The sequence below is a fragment of the Panulirus ornatus genome, chromosome 1 (assembly GCF_036320965.1).
Source record: "Panulirus ornatus isolate Po-2019 chromosome 1, ASM3632096v1, whole genome shotgun sequence".
NCBI classification, from domain to species: Eukaryota; Metazoa; Arthropoda; class Malacostraca; order Decapoda; family Palinuridae; genus Panulirus; species Panulirus ornatus.
This window is the reverse complement of record NC_092224.1, coordinates 31,245,149-31,264,697: the sequence shown is the minus strand read 5'-3', so window position 1 is coordinate 31,264,697 and position 19,549 is coordinate 31,245,149. Positions and strand designations below refer to the sequence as shown.

The window sequence follows — 19,549 nt, the reverse complement described above, 5'->3', positions numbered from 1 at the left end:
AGGGAGTTTCACACTCATTGTGTCCCATCTATTTAGTCCTCTCTATTATCATACAACTTCTAGAATTTGTGTAGATAAAATGTATGGGGTCATCCTGACAGGAGGAGTGAATCTAAAATGGGGCCTCCCTGTGCTGAGAGTGCCCTGGAAGCATTATACGGAAAAGTTCAGTGGCCATCGGGGTGAGTGCAGTAATGCCTTATTGCCTTGTAAGGGTAACAGGGCAAGATATTCATTGTGCTCACAGATAGAACCCTGTTCAAGGCAAAAAAATCTAAAGATACAGTAGAGTTTAAGAACATGTATCAAACTACCATGCGAGCTGTAAAGGTACCTTTCATTTGATTTACATTTTGCACCTCCTTTACCCTCATCATATTCAATCTCCAGATTCCCTTAAACCATCTTAAGAATTATTCTTTATGTCTTCATTCTTCACATTCTATGGTTAGTTTAAAACATACTTCATCAATATGAATGTGAAATCTATCACCCCTTGACTGGACAACAAGTCTATACTCTCATAGTGCTTTTTTTTTCAATCAAGTGGTACACCCTAAGGAATTGTACGATGGCACTTTAGCCACCATGAGTTTAGATCAGGGACCTCAGTTCTGCAAAGTTAATTTTCACAAAAGGTGCATGCATGTAAGTAATCAAACCCATGCTAGTAGAACAGAGGTACAAAGGAAAATTGAAATAAGAATTATTACCTTAAAATTTTCTCTTGTATTACTTATTACTGAAATCAATCCCAAAAAGTCCCATAAATATCACTGTTAGTTAAGATGATGATATTCTTACATCACCAAAACATATAATGAAATGTAACCGTCTTAAATGCATAAAGACAGCCTGTAAAAGCCTTGGTTTTAACATTTTTGTAGAGAAATCCAAGGTTTTCAATTTTTTTTTTTTTTATACTTTGTCGCTGTCTCCCGTGTTTGCGAGGTAGCGCAAGGAAACAGACGAAAGAAATGGCCCAACCCCCCCCATACACATGTATATACATACGTCCACACACGCAAATATACATACCTACACAGCTTTCCATGGTTTACCCCAGACGCTTCACATGCCTTGATTCAATCCACTGACAGCACGTCAGCCCCGGTATACCACATAGCTCCAATTCACTCTATTCCTTGCCCTCCTTTCACCCTCCTGCATGTTCAGGCCCCGATCACACAAAATCCTTTTCACTCCATCTTTCCACCTCCAATTTGGTCTCCCTCTTCTCCTTGTTCCCTCCACCTCCGACACATATATCCTCTTGGTCAATCTTTCCTCACTCATCCTCTCCATGTGCCCAAACCACTTCAAAATACCCTCTTCTGCTCTCTCAACCACGCTCTTTTTATTTCCACACATCTCTCTTACCCTTACGTTACTCACTCGATCAAACCACCTCACACCACACATTGTCCTCAAACATCTCATTTCCAGCACATCCATCCTCCTGCACACAACTCTATCCATAGCCCACGCCTCGCAAGCATACAACATTGTTGGAACCACTATTCCTTCAAACATACCCATTTTTGCTTTCCGAGATAATGTTCTCGACTTCCACACATTCTTCAAGGCCCCCAGAATTTTCGCCCCCTCCCCCACCCTATGATCCACTTCCGCTTCCATGGTTCCATCCGCTGCCAGATCCACTCCCAGATATCTAAAACACTTCACTTCCTCCAGTTTTTCTCCATTCAAACTCACCTCCCAATTGACTTGACCCTCAACCCTACTGTACCTAATAACCTTGCTCTTATTCACATTTACTCTTAACTTTCTTCTTCCACACACTTTACCAAACTCAGTCACCAGCTTCTGCAGTTTCTCACATGAATCAGCCACCAGCGCTGTGTCCTCAGGTTTTCAATAAACAAATTAATAATGGTAGAAGTAGACCATCTAAATTAAAACCTGATGAAAGCCAATGAACACATTTCCTTTAAATAACTTGGTGTCTCAGTCCCATGTACTGCAGCCAGTGTGCTACAAATAAATTGACAATGTCTTAGAATTGTTGTAGGGTACAGTTCTCATTGTGATGCAAATACCAGAATTGTTAAAATGAAGCACCTGGGTTATATCATCAATTTTCATCCTTTTGGCTAAGATTAAACTGTAGTATTAGGTCTCTAAGTCTCTAGTAGATTACCATGTACCAGTTTAAATCTTATGTGAAGGTATTAATAGACTATTAAGGATGCAAAATGAAGTCTTGAGAATCATACTTGGCTGCCCGATGACCACTAAAGTACTCAACATTTGGAAAGAACATGTTATATGCAGTATTAAGGAAAGAGTACTTGAAATCAATTTATGATAGGGACTGAATCTTCTGCATGGTGATGTTGTCTCTAAAGAACTGTTAAGCTATGTATGCCATGACACAAGTGAATGTAAATGGATCCAAATACCAGCGAATGACATGATATTCAAAGTACAAAATTTGTATAGAAATAGGAAGCAGCAGCATTTTCTGCCTACCTGGCAAATATCTTCCTTTGACACAACTATACCTACTTATCCACATGAGAAACTAATTACTTATAATCTTAACCTTCAACACTAAACAAAAACCAGTGCTCTTGAGCATTTATAGAAACTGGAGACTGGAAATAACAAAGCCCAGTGCACTTATACTGATGGCTCTCTCAAGTTTGCCACTGAGAGAGTGCTGCCACAGCAATCCTGCCCAATGCTAACATGTCAGGGAAAAGTTTTTGAATTAACAATTGGACATCTACCCAACAAACTCAGCTATCCACCATACTCATTGTTCTTGAGCTTGTAGAAATCCCTGCCATAGACAGTTTAATTATATTTATGATTCTATATTTCAAATACTTGTCCTTAACATCCTGAGATCAGAATGCTCTTAACACCCTGAGATCAGAATTTAACATGTTGGTCTTTGAAACTAAAGAAAGATACTCATACATTATTGGTCAAGGTATTCAAATCAAATGGTTATGGAATCCCTCAAATATGCTTCCATGAGCATGAGAAAGTTGATGCTTTAGACAAACTTGCACTTAGTAAAGAAGCTGTTGAAAACAACGCTGGGTTGTCAATCAGAAGTTTCAAAACTTTATCGAGAAAGGAGCTTACAGACATCTTTCAAGCAAATAGATATGCATAAGTTGAAACATTTTCCATCAATGAAATGTGTAAAGTAAATCATGTATATAGAGAAAGAAACAAGATCAGCAGATTACAAGATGTTGTAATTGCTACGTCAAAGCTACGCTAAATGTAATATTAGTGATTTGGCCTCTAGGCCACATGTACTATTGGTGATTTAGCCTATCTTGAGATACTAATCATGTAAATGGTAAAGTTTGTGGCCAGAGATTTGGACACAACTATGTCTTAGAATGTGAAAAATTAGGACCTTTTAGGGATAGGATGAAACAAAACCCACAAGAAATGTCACAAAACTTTATTATAAATAACACAATACCTGAAATTCTAAGATTGTACCCACTAGTCGGTGAAACTTTATATGAAAAACTATGCAATGGATATAATGAAGTTTATGCAATGGACCAATTTTGGAACAATTTTATGTAACATGTATCTGTCAACTGAGTTCTGACAAAGACACTTTGTGACGCCTGTAATTCTTTTGTGCTCCTGCTCAAAGGATAAGCATGGGTTACCAATAAACATGTCAGTGATACTGCCACAAATTACATCATATGAAAGAAAGAAAGAATTAAAAAAATCAGGACATCATTTATTGATAGAGTATCCAAATTTTTTTTCCCACTCCATAGTCACCAAAATAGTGACTTACTGTATCTTTCCTCACCTGGAACATGAAAGTTTCTTTGAAGAGTGGGTTAGGCTGGCCTCGACGGACTGAAGTTTTGCTGTGGGCTATCTCCTGTCCACTGGATGACATCAGGACAAGCTTGACATAAGTGTCAGGGGCTCGGGTGTTCGCCATATTCCTGAAATCATCACCGTTCCTGTAAATGACCGCATAAATGATTACTACATACAGTTTGGTGCTTTAACTCTATGGATATTGCGTAATGCCGAGAGAAACAGCAAAATTTACTCATTGCACAGATACCTTTGTAAATGGGAAGGAATCTACATTCTTCACAGACTCAGGTTACAATCTAGTGTACGAAATATAGCAAAAGTTATTACAAAACAAAAAACTTTTCAAAGGGTTACTGGCTCACTGCACAGGGTCAAAATACACTATACAGTGGTTGAGAATGTAAATGTTTACAGTTACACTACCAGATAAATCTGTATTTGAATTAAAACAAATTAGTTATTCCACTGATGAAGCATGAGATTATAACTAATTCAATGTGCCAGAATTTTTTATGTTATATAATTAAGTGTAAGGAAAAATCAAATGATAAAATCACATGTAACAGCTTAGGATTTACAATGCATTGAGAGAACACAAGACATTCATAAGTAAATGAAAACTATACAAGCTCTGTTTATGTACACTAAGGTTCATAAGCTATTCTCAACACATCATGCCACTTACTGGTGCAGTGCAGAGTATGATGACTGCTTTATTATTTGTAACTGACATGAGCCAATGGATTTAGTAATTTCAGTCCTCAAAAAATGGATTGAATTTCTGACAAGTAGCGACTTTTTTCCAAAGCCATTCAAACACTTTACATATCAATTATATTTCCATAGGAAAAGAAGAACTCTAGTAAATGATAATGATTGTCAATGTAATAACTTTAAACCATTGAGTTCTAAGTAAAAAGACTACAGAAAGATGCTAAGTAATCCTCATATACAATATTTCATTAGCCCTCTCCAGCTTAACCACAATGTTAATTCAGTACAAGGGCATGTAAGTATATTGATACCAAGAGTCGTACAAAACATATGGCGAGTCAAAACCATACATTTGCAAATAATATCTTGAAGTCAAATTGGCAACCATTATGGCAGCTTAAGAGTTACACAGAAACAATACCATTGCCTAAGAACTCTAAGGCACTGTATTACTTATTTGTGCATACAACATGTGGGCTTTACTCTCATGAAGCCTGGCCTCTTGGTATTTTTTGTCATTTATTTCTTTCTAATGTTTCCTCTTTGCTTAGCCAGTTCCAGAAGTTCATTTCTGTTCCTGATGAAGAACTTCTCCACTTTTTGTATACACTTCTCTTACCTAACTAATAGAAAGAAGTGTTCTTTGTTTATGTCACCATGGCCTCTTAAAAGTCTATATGTAGTTATCATATCTTCCCTTATTCCTCTTTCTACCAATGTGGGCAGATTGAGGGTTTTCCTACTGGTACCATTCCTGCTGCATTCCTTTTGACCCTTTCCAGCAGCTCTTAAGTCTCTCTCCAAATGAGAAGACCTGACTGTTGTGGCATACTCCAGCTTAGGGCAAATGTGCATCATGTACATCTCTCTAAGCATCTTGCAGCCCATACACTTGAAGCCAATTTTGACACTGATCAAAATATAGCTTGACATTCTCATGATCCTTCATGTATGATGTTCTGTGACAAGTTTAGTGATATAACTCATAACTCTCTTTCCCAGTATGACTCCTGTAATCTATAAAACCCCCCCTCCAAGACACTTCCCATCTTTTGTTTGAACCTTTTCCCATCTGCGTATTTCGCATTTCCCTATATTGATTTTTACTAACCATTTGTCTGGTCTCTTTGCAATATTTTGTAATGCCTATTCCTTTGCAATTCCTTCATGGTCTTGGCAGTATTAGCAAGAATATTCAAGAATGACTTCATCTTATATGACAAATTAGAAATAGTAATAGTCTCAGCACTGAGTCCTATGGGCTCAAACTGTCACCCTCACCCAGCTGGAGAAGGTTTCTCTGACAAGCATTCCCTCTTCCCTCCTACTAAGATAGCTATCAATCCATCTGAGGTGATTTCCACTGAACCCACCTTGGACATCCCCCTTCATCATAAGATCTTTTTTTTCTGAAATGTCCTGCATGATTTTCACAGAGGAATGCTTCCTTCTGAATCCATGTTATCTTCCACTTAAGAAGCTTATGCCAGTCAAGTATTCCTCTATCTGCTTACCTTTTCTCTTATCTTGTAGGTAAACTGTTTTGGAGATAGTGGCTGATAGTTCAGGTCTACTGCTCTGTCACATTGTTTGAATATTGGTACTTGGTTGGCTCTCTTTCAAACTGCTGGGACAGTTCCCTCATTAACCTTTACACTGCTTTAGGCCTCATATGAGCAATCATCATAGACTGCTGTGCCTCATATAATGTTTAAAGGTTCCTTCACTCATTAAATTACCAACTAATGAATGATTCCTTCTCTTCTCCACAGATATTACTGGCAATCAAATAACCAAAGAATATCTATATTCCTTGCTAAAAAAATCTATGCACCACAGTTATCATTCACAGGTGAAAGAGATTGTGATTGCATCATCATGGGTGAAAGCCTGATTTCCAAACCAACTATTTGTAGCTAATTCTATAATAAAAGAAACAATACCTCTAGCATTGGTGTTTTCTATTTTTGACAAAATGTTCTTTTCAATGAGTTATGTAAATAATCTCCAGAAAGAGTAAATGTGTAAACATGTAAACAATATATATACACTATATAGAAAAATGAGAGTTGGGGTGAGAGAGTATCATTAAATTTTAGGGAGAATAAAAAGATGTTCTGGAAGGAGGTAAATAAAGTGCGTAAGACAAGGGAGCAAATGGGAACTTCGGTGAAGGGCGCAAGTGGGGAGGTGATAACAAGTAGTGGTGATGTGAGAAGGAGATGGAGTGAGTATTTTGAAGGTTTGTTGAATGTGTTTGATGATAGAGTGGCAGATATAGGGTGTTTTGGTCGAGGTGGTGTGCAAAGTGAGAGGGTTAGGGAAAATGATTTGGTAAACAGAGAAGAGGTAGTGAAAGCTTTGCGGAAGATGAAAGCCGGCAAGGCAGCAGGTTTGGATGGTATTGCAGTGGACCACAAATTAGTATGTAATTATATATGAATGGGATGTGTAGGATCATGTTTGGAAAAACAATAAAGTGTGTAATGAAATTGATTGTCCTGTATGTAATAACATCACACCAGAAAAACATCCAAAATCATTGCATGCTTAAATGAACAAAAAGCATCTACGCTGCCAGGCAGAGCCCTACCCTATCAACTTAACATCATTTCATACTCATGTAATGGAAAGTATTTCATATGAATATAATGGAAAGTAAACTTTCTTTTTAGGGGGGAGGGGGGTATTTTCTTTATAAACATATGATATGTGCTTTGAGAAGTGTCTCAGCACGTTCTTCAAATACAAATGATGAGATGCAGTTTAGTCCATAAACCCTGGACAGGTTGAGCTCCTTTTAAGCCTTCCCACTTTCAACGGATGTATTTCAATACAGGTATTCCCCTACATAATGTCAGGTCACTCAACAGAAATTGGACTTCATATGAACAGTTCATTCAAACAAAGGCTGAATTCCTCTTGGAATTTTGATTTTCTAACTTTTAGATTTCTATCTCTGTATTTGTTGTCATTACTTCAATCTCGTTTCCCAATAATACAGTCTGAATAGTACATTAGAAATGTATGAAATAGAAACTAAAAACCATCAACTTTTTTAATTACAAATATAAACTCAAAAAATGAATGAGACCATTTGCCTTAGATATTACAATATAGATGGGGTGCTGTATCATTACTCCATTCACGTACATCCTTAATTGATGCCCATTGTGGTGAAGTGAAATACGAACTCCATACTTACAAATGATATTCTTACTTTTTTACACACAATGTTGATTCACTGAGGAAGACCAACTTCTTCATTTGGCCATCTCCATTATTGAGAAAATACTTCTACTGCACTCGACCCATCACAATTTCTCTTATCACCTTCATCTGATATATCCCTCACCCCACTCAATTCCTCACTATGAATATCTCTTCCATAGTGTGTCTCGCATTCTTTTATAGACACAGACACACACACATGTATTAGAGGATACTCAAGAGATGGGTTAACATGAGTGTAAAACTCCCTCCCCACACAGTACAAATGAGTAATTACTGAGGTAATTACAATTACACACACAAATACCTGGCTTGGGTTGGGGTGTGTGTGTGTATGTGTGTGTGTGTGTGTATGTGTGTGTGTGTGTGTGTGTGTGTGTGTAAAAACTTACAAAAAAGTATTGATACAAATATCCAAGGTTGAGAAGGGGTGATGAGAGTTTAAGACTCACTCCTCATAACATCAAATATTTAACACATATAATCATACATAGTAATCATACACACACACAACGATTTGTTTGAGAGGGTACTGAGTATAGCAACTACAATGATACCTGAAATGAAAGATCTGATCTACAATGAGAGGCTAAGGGCTACAAAGTTTCTAAATCAGCTGGACGATGTTGCCATCTCCTCAAAGAGATGCAGCATCAAAGTTTACCAGAGGCCATAACAAAAGACTGGGTAAAAAGCTAGTTAGGAAGGATGTTAAGAAGTACTTGTTTAGTGTAAGGGTGATGAATGGTTGGGTTAAACTAGCCAATGAGGCAGTGAGTGCTGGCAGCATATAAAGGTTTAAAAGGCTTCTTCAGGAGACAGGAACCCCATCAGAGCAGAACCTTCTCCCTGTATTGTATATATAAATGATTACACACACACACACACACACACACACACATTACTGCCTTGAATACCAAGTAGAGGTACTGTAAGAGAAAAGTTCCTCTAATGGATGGATTATCTTAGGGAAGGGAACAAAGAACATATGTCCAAGGAGCCTTCTCCAAATGGGTCAAGGTCATCCATGGAGTGCCCGAAGGTTCTGTTTTTGGACTGTTAATCTTCCTAATCAAAGTAAATGTCTTGCCTAAAGGTATGGTGCCTACCTAAATATGTTTAAGTGAAGCAAAATGAGGTCAATAGCAACAGGCCCAGATCACTGTTTCATTTTTTTTGCTTTAACTACATGTGATTTGCTGGCATCAAACCCCACTCCCACAATATTCCATTCACAACTCTTGACAACACATAATTCACACACAGCTTTATGTCCTTTCCTATTTCTTTATTGCTTTGCAAACTCCATAAAGCAAGGCAGTACAATTATTACAGAATTCTCTGGTACCGATTCAGAGCAGTGCCACCAATGGAAAGGAGTTAGGTGGATCTCAGGACCCACTTGACCACCCTATTTCCATAGATACTGCTCCTAGACCCGGCTCTTTTTCTATTTATTTCAGCAACATTCATGCCCTTAATTCTAACCTTCCCTTTGTTGAATGCAATCTGATTACCTCCTCCCCTGATCTTTTTCTTCTCTCTAAAATCCAATTGTCCAGTGCTGCTCCACCTCTGAACAACTAGATCTCAACTATATAATCTTTACCATTGTTTCTGCTCCAAGGGAAGACTTAGTGCTTACTGTACAACATAATCATCTATTACTTGGCTATGGAACTTTGGGTATTCGTCTCCTAACTTTGAAGCCATCTGGCTTAATATCTCCATCTCCTGTTCCCTTGCTCTTGTGTTTTATTTTCCCCAAAATTCCTGTATGTACAACTCTTTAACCATTTATTATTTTACCACTAAACTTTGCTCTCAATTCATCCATGTGTTGAGACTCTGTGTAAAGAATTTCACTGTACGCCACAAGGGTTGGTTAGGCTGTAACCAGGATGATCCTGGTGGAGCAGGGGCCTTTTCTCTTTCCCTCCTTAACAATTTGGAACAACTGAATAAACACCCTACCCAATTTCCTGACTGCCATAACCACTTCTAATACACCTGACTTTTTGTCTTTAGCCTCTGAACCCTCCCACAACACATACACTATATCTGCCCACTTAAGGCCCTCTGACCTCAATCTTCTTTCTGTTTCTTCTAAATGGGAACATCCACCATTCATCCTCTCTTTAAAATGCCAACTTTGGTACATCGGGAGAGCTCAGTGGTTATCCCTGTGCAGCTTACTCACTGACTTTCCCTGAGATGGGTACTGCATCTCTGGTCGGGGTGACTCATGTTGTGCTGAATGCATTACAGAGGTTATCTTGGCTGGGACAGAATCGTACATCCTCTCTTCTTCTAAACCTTTTTCTCCTCAATCATGGTTTGATTGCTCCTGATCAGATGTCAGGGATGGTGTGTACTGGACCATGAAACTCTTCCCTTTCCTAGACATCCACCCTTCTTTCACTTCTCCTTCAAATCATTGCAAGTGCACTTTCATAAAAAGAAAGTGTGCTGACTTGACCTCTAATGACACATCTTTAAGGTCCTTAACTAAAAGAACCTCCATATCTTCTGTAATTTCACCATTCCTCCTCTTTTCTGACCAGATCAATCTGTTGCTAACTCTGACTGATAATTTTTTTTTGGTACCTTTTTTCCCTCTTACTCAACTTTGGATGATTCAGATTCTAAAGCTATGCCCCCACCACCTCCTTCTGAACCTAAGCCATCTCCTACATTCTCCTTGTGAACAGTCTTCCAAGTACTATCCTAGATCCAAGTGGACAAGGGATATGGCTCAGATGACATACTTCCCTATGCTCTAAGGGAGTGTGCTTCTGAGATAGCACCAATCCTTGCTCAACTATTTTGAATCTGTCTAAAAACCCAGGGTTTCCCTTCTCCTTGAAAGTATTCTCTTACCCTACACCTATTGCCTCAGTGCTCTCACTTTTGCTCTCTCCAGAATCTTTGAAACTCTCCTGTATTCTCATCTTCTCAAACACTTAGTACTCCATCCCCTTCTATCAGATCACCAGTATGGATTTCACAGTGCTAGGTCTACCGGTAATCTTCTCTTGTATATGACTCACCTCTTGTTCTTCCCCTTCATGGATTTTGGTTAGACTTTGGTCGTAGCCCTCAACATCCCCAAGGCATGGTATAGCATAAGTCTTTGCTTTCTAAACTCCCTTCCTTTGGTTTCACTGCTTTTCTCTGTTCTCTAATTCACAGTTTCCTCTCAGGTTCTTCCAACCCAGCAGTAATCAATGGAGCGATTCCCCCCTCTTATCCTATCAATAGTGGTGTTCTTCAGGGTTCTTTCCTATCACTTAACCCTTTTTTCTTCTCACAAGAAATTAGCTTCTCTCCTCTACTTCCAACCTTATTCATTTTCCAGCTAATGATTCCACTTTACATACTTCAACTAATTTTTCCTTCCCTCTCCACTTTAATACTTGATCTCTTTCTCATACTGGTCACATTTCCTCTCTCATTTCAGACCTGTGCAGCATTTCAGATTAGGGAAGCAATAACGTCATAAAATATGATAGTGCAAAAAGGCCATCTCTCCCTACATCTCTTCCTAAGAATCATTTGTTTCCCTTTGTTAAAATTTTAAAACACCACAATTCAACCCCACAATAATATCAACATACTGGGTATAATGATATCCTCCATCCGTCTTGGAAAGCCCACATAATCAAATAATCAACATCACAAAGTCTGCTTCTCAAAAGCTGGGAGTGTTGTAAAGGTGACATAAATAAATTTTCTTTTAAGAAGCTGTTTCACACTGACAGAGGTTTTATTCGCTCAAGTACAGAATACTGCTCATACATCTGGTGGCTCATCCTCCACTCTCTTTTAAATAGAGTGGAATCAAATGCTTCTGTCTCAATCATTCTCCTGGCATCATCTCTCTCCAGTTTTCCATATTAGTTTATATTGCCGCTCTCTCTTTATTCTACAGATATCATTTTGGCCATTGTTCTTAAGAACTATTTTCATGTGTCTCCACCTCCAAGGTCTGGACCCATGGCGCAAGTTTGGCTGCTGCTTCCCAAACCTTTTGTTTGGAGACTGGTCACTCAAGGATTGGCTGTTATGATGCATCCTTCTCCCTCTAACAGCTAAACTATGGATTTTTTTCTTCTTTTTTCTTTTGCTCTTCATTGAATAATTTCTTCCTTTAGTAGTTGGGTCTACAGATCAGAGCCCTATTCAATTTCTACTTCCTTCCTCCTTATCTTTTTTCTTTCAGCCAATATGGCCTACACTGGGGCATGTCATTGAGCAAGAAACTTGATGGAGATGTAAAAAAGATTTTTTTGAGTATATAATTAATGCATTAATGGAATAAAACTGAATAATGAGTGTAAATGCAGAAACTTAAAATTTTGCATGATTTTGAGAGAAAGTTCAAGGGATGTGGTGACTGAAGAACTCCTTCCCTTTCATGTATGAACAATCATTTGAAAATTAGTAATTACATACATACTCAGGCACATGGGTCACTCATCAATTGATAAAGGCAGTACAGAGTGAAACCTGCAGATGCAAGTTGGTGATACCAGCCCTAAAGATGGATAAAACATCTTTGTCATCCATTCCCAGAGCACTAATCCCATTTTCCAGTGAGAAACTATACAACGTCTCAGATAGTGTGCTGAGTGTTTCTGGACGCTTATTAATAAGAAGACCAACTTACTATCAGAAAAATACATTCAATATATTTCTAGTTTCCTAAGAAGCCTACATGTGTCATATATTGATTTGTAGATTCTTTTAAGGTATCCTATAGAAGCCAATTTCTTATATAGTTTCTCTTCTACAGGTTCTCATCCATTTGCTTTCTTAATGACTTTTTCAAATGTTTTTCAAACACTCATTGTTAGTGATACTAGCCAAAAGTTCCATTTCTAACTTCTTTCTAAAAAACAGGCACAGGATAAGCTCTCTCTATTCCCCTAATACTAATACCTCTTTCACTGAATTTCTGAATGATACCTCAAAATGTGAGTCAGCGTCTCTGAATTAGTTCAAGAACTATTCACTCTGACTTCTTTAGTAATTGTTTACCCTTTAACTGACGATATGCTCCAGGTAAAGATATAAGTCTCAGACTACTACTTGCTTTTCCCATTTTTTTATTTTTTTCCTTTTCTTATTTTCTTTTCTTATTCTACTGTATTCTCTTCTTGCCCTCATAATGCATCTTAAATGCTGTCTGATTGCTGCGCTGTCTATATTTTTGTAATGGTACACCTCACACCTCTATTTCCTTTGACATTCTGACATCCTGTGAACCATATCATTCCCCTCTATAACCAACTCTATTCCACTTCCTGCAATGTATAACTTCAACTGGCTTCCCCATCATAGAAATCACAACCTCTTGAAGAGGTTCTATACTTTAAATGAGGTAGTCCATATCCTATCATAGTTCATGTTTATCTATAGAAAGTACTGAACTCTGTACACATGAAAATGTATCTTTTTGGGTTGTTTCTTCTCTGCTTTCAATGATATCTCCTAAGTAACCACATAAGGGTCTCAAATTCTAACAAAGTTCAACTATATTTTTCAAATGGGGTACAATGTCTCATGTTTTCACTATGCTGGCTACTGCACATGAAACTGATATCAAACAATAATGGTGTGTTGGCCCTTTGATTCTAATATGTTCAGTAATATGCTGGCACAAGATGCTTTTCTAAACATATTCTGTATATCTAAACCTTCCAGATTCTCTACCTTATCAGAAACTACATTCCTAGTTCATCTCTTCATAGCTAAACTCTCACGATCAAAACTTGTTCATTTCAGAACAAGATGAGCTTGCTTTACTAACTCAAACATCTTTTAGATTGTGCCTTCATTATCTAATCATCTTTTGTTATGTAATTACCTACTTGAATAGTACAGGGAAAGAGTTCTACACTTGTGGGGCCATCTCCTGAATTTTCTATGTCATCAAGCATAGGTGGCATATAGGTGATAGGCAGCCACCTACTAGGTAGGTAATACTGGTGTTATCTGCCTGGGTATTGGGAGGGTTAGTGCAATGAGCTAACACCTCAGTGGATGTCGAGCTTCACTCCTTTGGCCAAGGTTGCTGTCTTCTCTTTCTGCCTCATGCACATGTGGCCTGCTGGCATAGTCCACAAACATACACTCCAAAAAAATAAAGAATGTTAGTTATTTCACTAGCCTCCCTCATAAAATTTCAGCACTAATCTATGAATAATTGCAGCTCTACATTCCTTCCACTCAATTGGGTGATCTGGTTTCTAAGACATCTCTCTATATTGCCTGTAGTAAACCATGTTCACTTGTAATGAGTCTTTCAAAAGATGGACAATACTGTTTACTACTTACTCTAAATGATCTTCCTAAAACAAGAAAAAATTTTCAGAGTCACAAGGTTAAAAAAACTCCAATGAAATGCTCTCAAAATGAGGCAATCAATTCTCAGTGTTCTCACATCATTTTGCATGGTATCCCCCAATCTATGAGGCCCTGGTATGTTTCTCTTTTCCCAATCATCATACAAAATTTATAGTCGAATTTTCCACACAACAGTGACACACATATCTAAAAAATAACATCCTAAGATATGTAAGTCAATTTACCTCTATGTGAAAGAGAGATCATAGTCTGACCAGACATGATACTGAATGGAATTAGTGTCAAACCACTTGAAATACGGAGCTTAACTTTTCTACGAATGGCTTTCAATACTATCTTTATATCACCTACAGGGTTCCTCCTTCAATGAACATTATGAACAACATAACATAAATCTAACAGAATATACTGTATTCTATACACCCATGTGTATGATTAAATTGTAATTGCATAGTGATTTTTTCCCTTGTAAAGTATGTATGTAATGCTCAGGGCATGCATGCATAAAACTACATAACTAAGTGATGGAGTTTTAACTGTTACACTGCTGCATTGCTATATGATGACATTTAACTGCATAATGTATTCTTGTGTAATGATATTTCCTTGCATAAAACACCTATAAAATGCTCTGAATCTGTACAATACTGTATGCAAGAAGGATTATATCTATCAGTATCATGTATGAATAAAATGCATTCATTTTGTAAAGTGCTACATAAATTCATAAGAAGCCTTTTTATGATGCTATGCGCCCATCTGTACTGATGAACAATCAGACCATACCTCTTCCCTGTTTTGTAGCAATACTCTGAAATTCAAAAATGCTCTAAATTACAACACATACATAAGACTGTTACTTCTGGTTTAAATGCATTAAGTGTTGCTATCAATAAGCCAAAAAATGTGAACAAAAAATATTTGTGTAACACTAACTACCTACATACAGATATTATAAGATGCACAGAGCAAAAGAAGCAGGATGTTTAGCCAACACTGAAAGCATTAATAGGATGGAAAAAAACTAAAAAGACCACATCTAATGGTAAATTTTACTATTTTCTGTACCATAAAGCACTACCAACTAAATCTGATTATAATAAGCTCATACAAGTCGAGGAGAACAGAAAAAAATCAAGACCTCCTGTTTCACAACATATTGTGTGACAGAAAAGTTAAGAGCAATAGGTGTTAGGCAGTGTTACTCATGAATTGAGACTGAAACACTATCATTTCATTCAAATGATATTTTTGCAAAGTGGATGTAGTCACAGGCATTAGACTTTTGTTTGAAAATTAATGTCTGTGGATATGGTTAACATGGAATCTCAAAATAAGTTTAATTATGCTAAAGCAAAGTACTGATATATCCTGGGACTTATCATATCATTAGCTACAGACTGCCTCATAAAATAGGAGAATATTAACCCAGTATCTCATACTTCCAGACTGGATCAAACACTCCCCTGGTTTAAGCTGTCATGTAATTTGTATTATTCTGTGATATCTAACCTAATCTGTGAGTAGCTTTGTGAAAAAAAAGATGAAAAATTGTAGTGAGAACTGCAACATCATTAAACTGTTTGGCCTTATGCTGTTGTTTGTCAATTATTATGAGCACTGAGAATATGATTTATGAGGAATGAGGAGAAAACATGAGAGCAACATTTTGGTAAACAAATAAGATGCTTATAAATGAAGATAAACATATGCTAACTTCCAAGTTTATCTTTAATAACAATTATGAGATACTTTGTTAGCTGTCCCACTAGGTGCTAAGTCTAGTACAGAACGCACAAAATGCAGGCATGGAATTTAAATGTGAATAGCTAATTTCTCACACTATATAGGTTTGCGAGTATAGTATTACTGATATATGATAAGGCCTTGATCCACTGCTCTCCATAGTCTTGCATGTCTTACTGTCAAAATATATGACAATAACCTCATGTAGGAGAGGGGAGAAAGAACCTGCTGTGGGTGAGTCTTATATCACCATTTTTACAACTAAATCTGAGAATGAGAGTAAAGACATTTTCACATTAATACTACTAGTGTTATAGTTAAGAGTAGGGAAAGGGGTGCCCAACCTGCTGATTTCATATCCTAACAATTGATGGTATATCTCTGTGAGTGAAGGTGGAGGTTTAGGAGAATCTGCTCTGTTAAGTCACATGTCCTCATCACTACTTTTTATTTTTAGTCCTGCAACTTATGAAAATCATCTGGTTACTCCAAACATTCATACAAAACATGTTATTCAATCTGGTTTATATACTTGAAATATATATATCCTACTACTTTCTTTTGATGAAACCATACACTTCTAAGAAGTGGAGAGGACTTGGACCTGATAATCTGGCCATTCAATGACAGGTTTGACCATGGGGTTATCTACCAAACTAATGAACATGAAGACTACATCTATGTCAATATGGGACTATCTGAATGTGGGACTATATTGATTCCTTTTGAAGTGGAATTATGTCAACAAAAAACTATTTTAATAAGGGGCTATTTTGGGTCTATCTTGAATAGGATTATCTCAACATGAGGACTATCTCAACATGAGGTTAATTTTACATTAGGACTATGTTAACATGGATCTATTTCAACATGGGGACTATCTTAACATGGGACTATTTCACCACAAGATGAAGTTAACATGAGTTTATCCTTGGTCAAGGCTAAGTTAAGACTGGGCACAGTGATGGCTAGTGAACCTCATGATTGGCCCCACTCGACGAATATCCTGGGGCAAGACGCGCCACAGCCCCGGCGGTATAACACTGTCCACGTCGTTACTGCAACACATAGGGAGTGATGCAGGTCAGCTGGATGGCTGCATCACCTTCACTTACAACATTACTGCATGAGATGCACTACCTTCTCAAATAATAATAGCATTTACTAAATATCTGATGACAATACTTGCATAATTCACAAACATGCTAAAGAAAATAAATTATATTTAATGAAGTGCTGCATACAGAATGTAAGAGGCAATGCATCTACTTTAGCTTCCATCAACAGTAAATTATATTTAATATTTCAAACATGCAACAGGTTAAACTTACACATCACCACAAGTCCAATATCATTGTTTGGAAATATTTTGACGTGTCAAAAATATGGGAAAGTTCCTGAGCAATCAGAAATGGCATTACTGTTATAAATCTAGCATAGATAAACTAATTTTGTTTGGCTATCTTGAAGCTATCTTGAAATTAAGAAAAGTGGGGTACTGTTCTTAAAAACTTAATGAGCTGCTGTAACTTTCAGTACTAAATATGGAAGACGTAAAAAAAAGCAACTATATTAATAATATTATTGTACATACAAAATAACTAAAGAATCACTGGTGACTAATGTCCCACCCTACCATGGAATGAATATGAATAAGAGCATGGACCCTTAGCAAATCAAAATCCAGCATGCTTTAGCAAAGTCAGCAATGAGAAACTAAAGTTCAAGACACTGGTATAGGTGAAAATTTACCTTCACCTTCCTACCCTAAGATCCCCTTCTAGGGTTCCAGCAGCACTAATTGGATTGGTACATCAAAGTCACAATGAACACATCCTGACATAACACGTCAGACTGCCTGTGGTTGCCCTGTTGGTAGTCAAGACCTAATGATGTTTTTTGTGACGAAACTTTGTAAAAATTTGAAACCATAACTTGAAACTAATCATGAAACTTGTTAGAAAAGATATGAAGGACTTTTATAGTACTGAAGGTCAAGAAGTGTGATGGTCTTTTGTAGTTGCCTTTGCAGGGTCAGGGTAAGTTGTCTTTACTGTGGAACTTGCATTTTGGTCACAAAGGTGTTGGTAGAGCTGGATAAATGGATGGTGACTAGAATTCAGACAAGAAAGTATAATTCCTAAATGCCTAGAGTGTGATTTCAGATAAATGCATGTCTGGTGGAGTAGTATTTAAGAATGGGCTCGGAAGGTAGTTCAGTGTTTGTCAATTCATTTTGAGTGGGCTTTGTTAAGGAGAGGAATCTGTAAATATGTGTTGTTGTGATGTGAAGCAGAAGTAAGCTTTATATTTCTACTTTGAATTGATGGTTAATTATGGAGTAGTATGAATGAGAAGGGGCTAATGCTGTTGCAAAGAGGTGAAAGCTGAGAACACTGAGCTGAGATTGTACTGAAAGAATTTTTGTTTTATTGTGAAGGTGATTGATGTTTGTAAGTTGCTAAGAAATTGGTGATTTTCTTGTTTGGTATGGCCTGTAGCTTTGATAGTTTCCTTCAAAAAAGGTGACCAAACAAACAAGTTATGCATAGTTTAGGGTATAGCAGATGAACTGCTTGTAGATCATACTAAGGTATTCTTTTTCTCATCCAAATTTGGCACTAATACCTTACAAGGAGAATAGGGAAAGACAATATGACAAATTCACAAACAGGAAGAAGCTAATACCAAAACAAACATTTTGGTAAATAGCAAAGGACCACCTGAGGGTTCACATCCTCCTCTCCCAATGGTTTTCTAAATTAGCTTAGTTAAGTTAGAATTTGTTTGTTTTATTTTAACAAACTTTAGACATTCTTAAACAACTTATTAGTGCCTCACTCGTGGCATAGGTGTCATAGGTGATACCTTAATAAGAAGAGCTCAAACATTCCCTTACTGGTAGAAAAGAAAATCAGGATATTACAAGGTTTAAGCAAAGTGGACAGGATAACACTAGCAACAAAACCAGCATCATTTATAAGATCCCCTACAATGGACTCCAAATAGTGAAACTGTATAAGGATTAAGAAGAAGAGTTACTGACCACAAAACTAACTTAAGGCACCAAAATATATCAAGTGCTGTCATTGTACACATGGATGGGAAGGGGCATCTACCTAGATGGCACATAGCACAAGTAGTGAAGTATGGGTTAAAGGGAAGAACAAAGAAAGCATCAAAAGCAGCAAATTACCTGAATACCAAATCAGCTTTCATCTAGTGGGCAGAGATGTCAGGTCATATATTCATACTTAAGTGGTCAGGGAGGAAAAGAGAGGTGGGTTCAGTGAACCGGTATGGCCATTCAGAGACAAAATGCATTGGAGGCCAACCAGGTGACCAATATAATATGTATACAAGCTTGAAATTTCCCTATTGTATTATTTTCCTTGAAGAGGACCTTGTGTTAAATTGCATGGGATAACTTCTTTATTCTAACCATGCATTTCCCCACTGCTTAATCATCTTCACAATTTTCATAATACACACACACACACACACACACACACACACATATGGTTGTTTGATTTGTTCAGGGATAGGGAGGTTTGGGAGGTAAATGCAAGAGTTTTGGAGAGAGGGGCAAGTATGCAGTCTGCTGGGGATGAGAAGGCCTGGGAGGTGAGTCAATTGTTCATCGATGATA

General features: G+C 37.3%; 1 protein-coding gene across 1 annotated transcript in view; it reads right to left on the bottom strand.

The window, feature by feature from the left end:
* LOC139761851 (synaptotagmin-16-like) overlaps positions 1 to 19,549 on the bottom strand; it is a 47,005-nt gene that overhangs the window by 12,213 nt on the left and 15,243 nt on the right. The window contains exon 8 of the mRNA XM_071686810.1: positions 3,821 to 3,980. Coding sequence (XP_071542911.1) covers positions 3,821 to 3,980 — 160 coding nt within the window. The remainder of the gene's footprint in view (positions 1 to 3,820; positions 3,981 to 19,549) is intronic.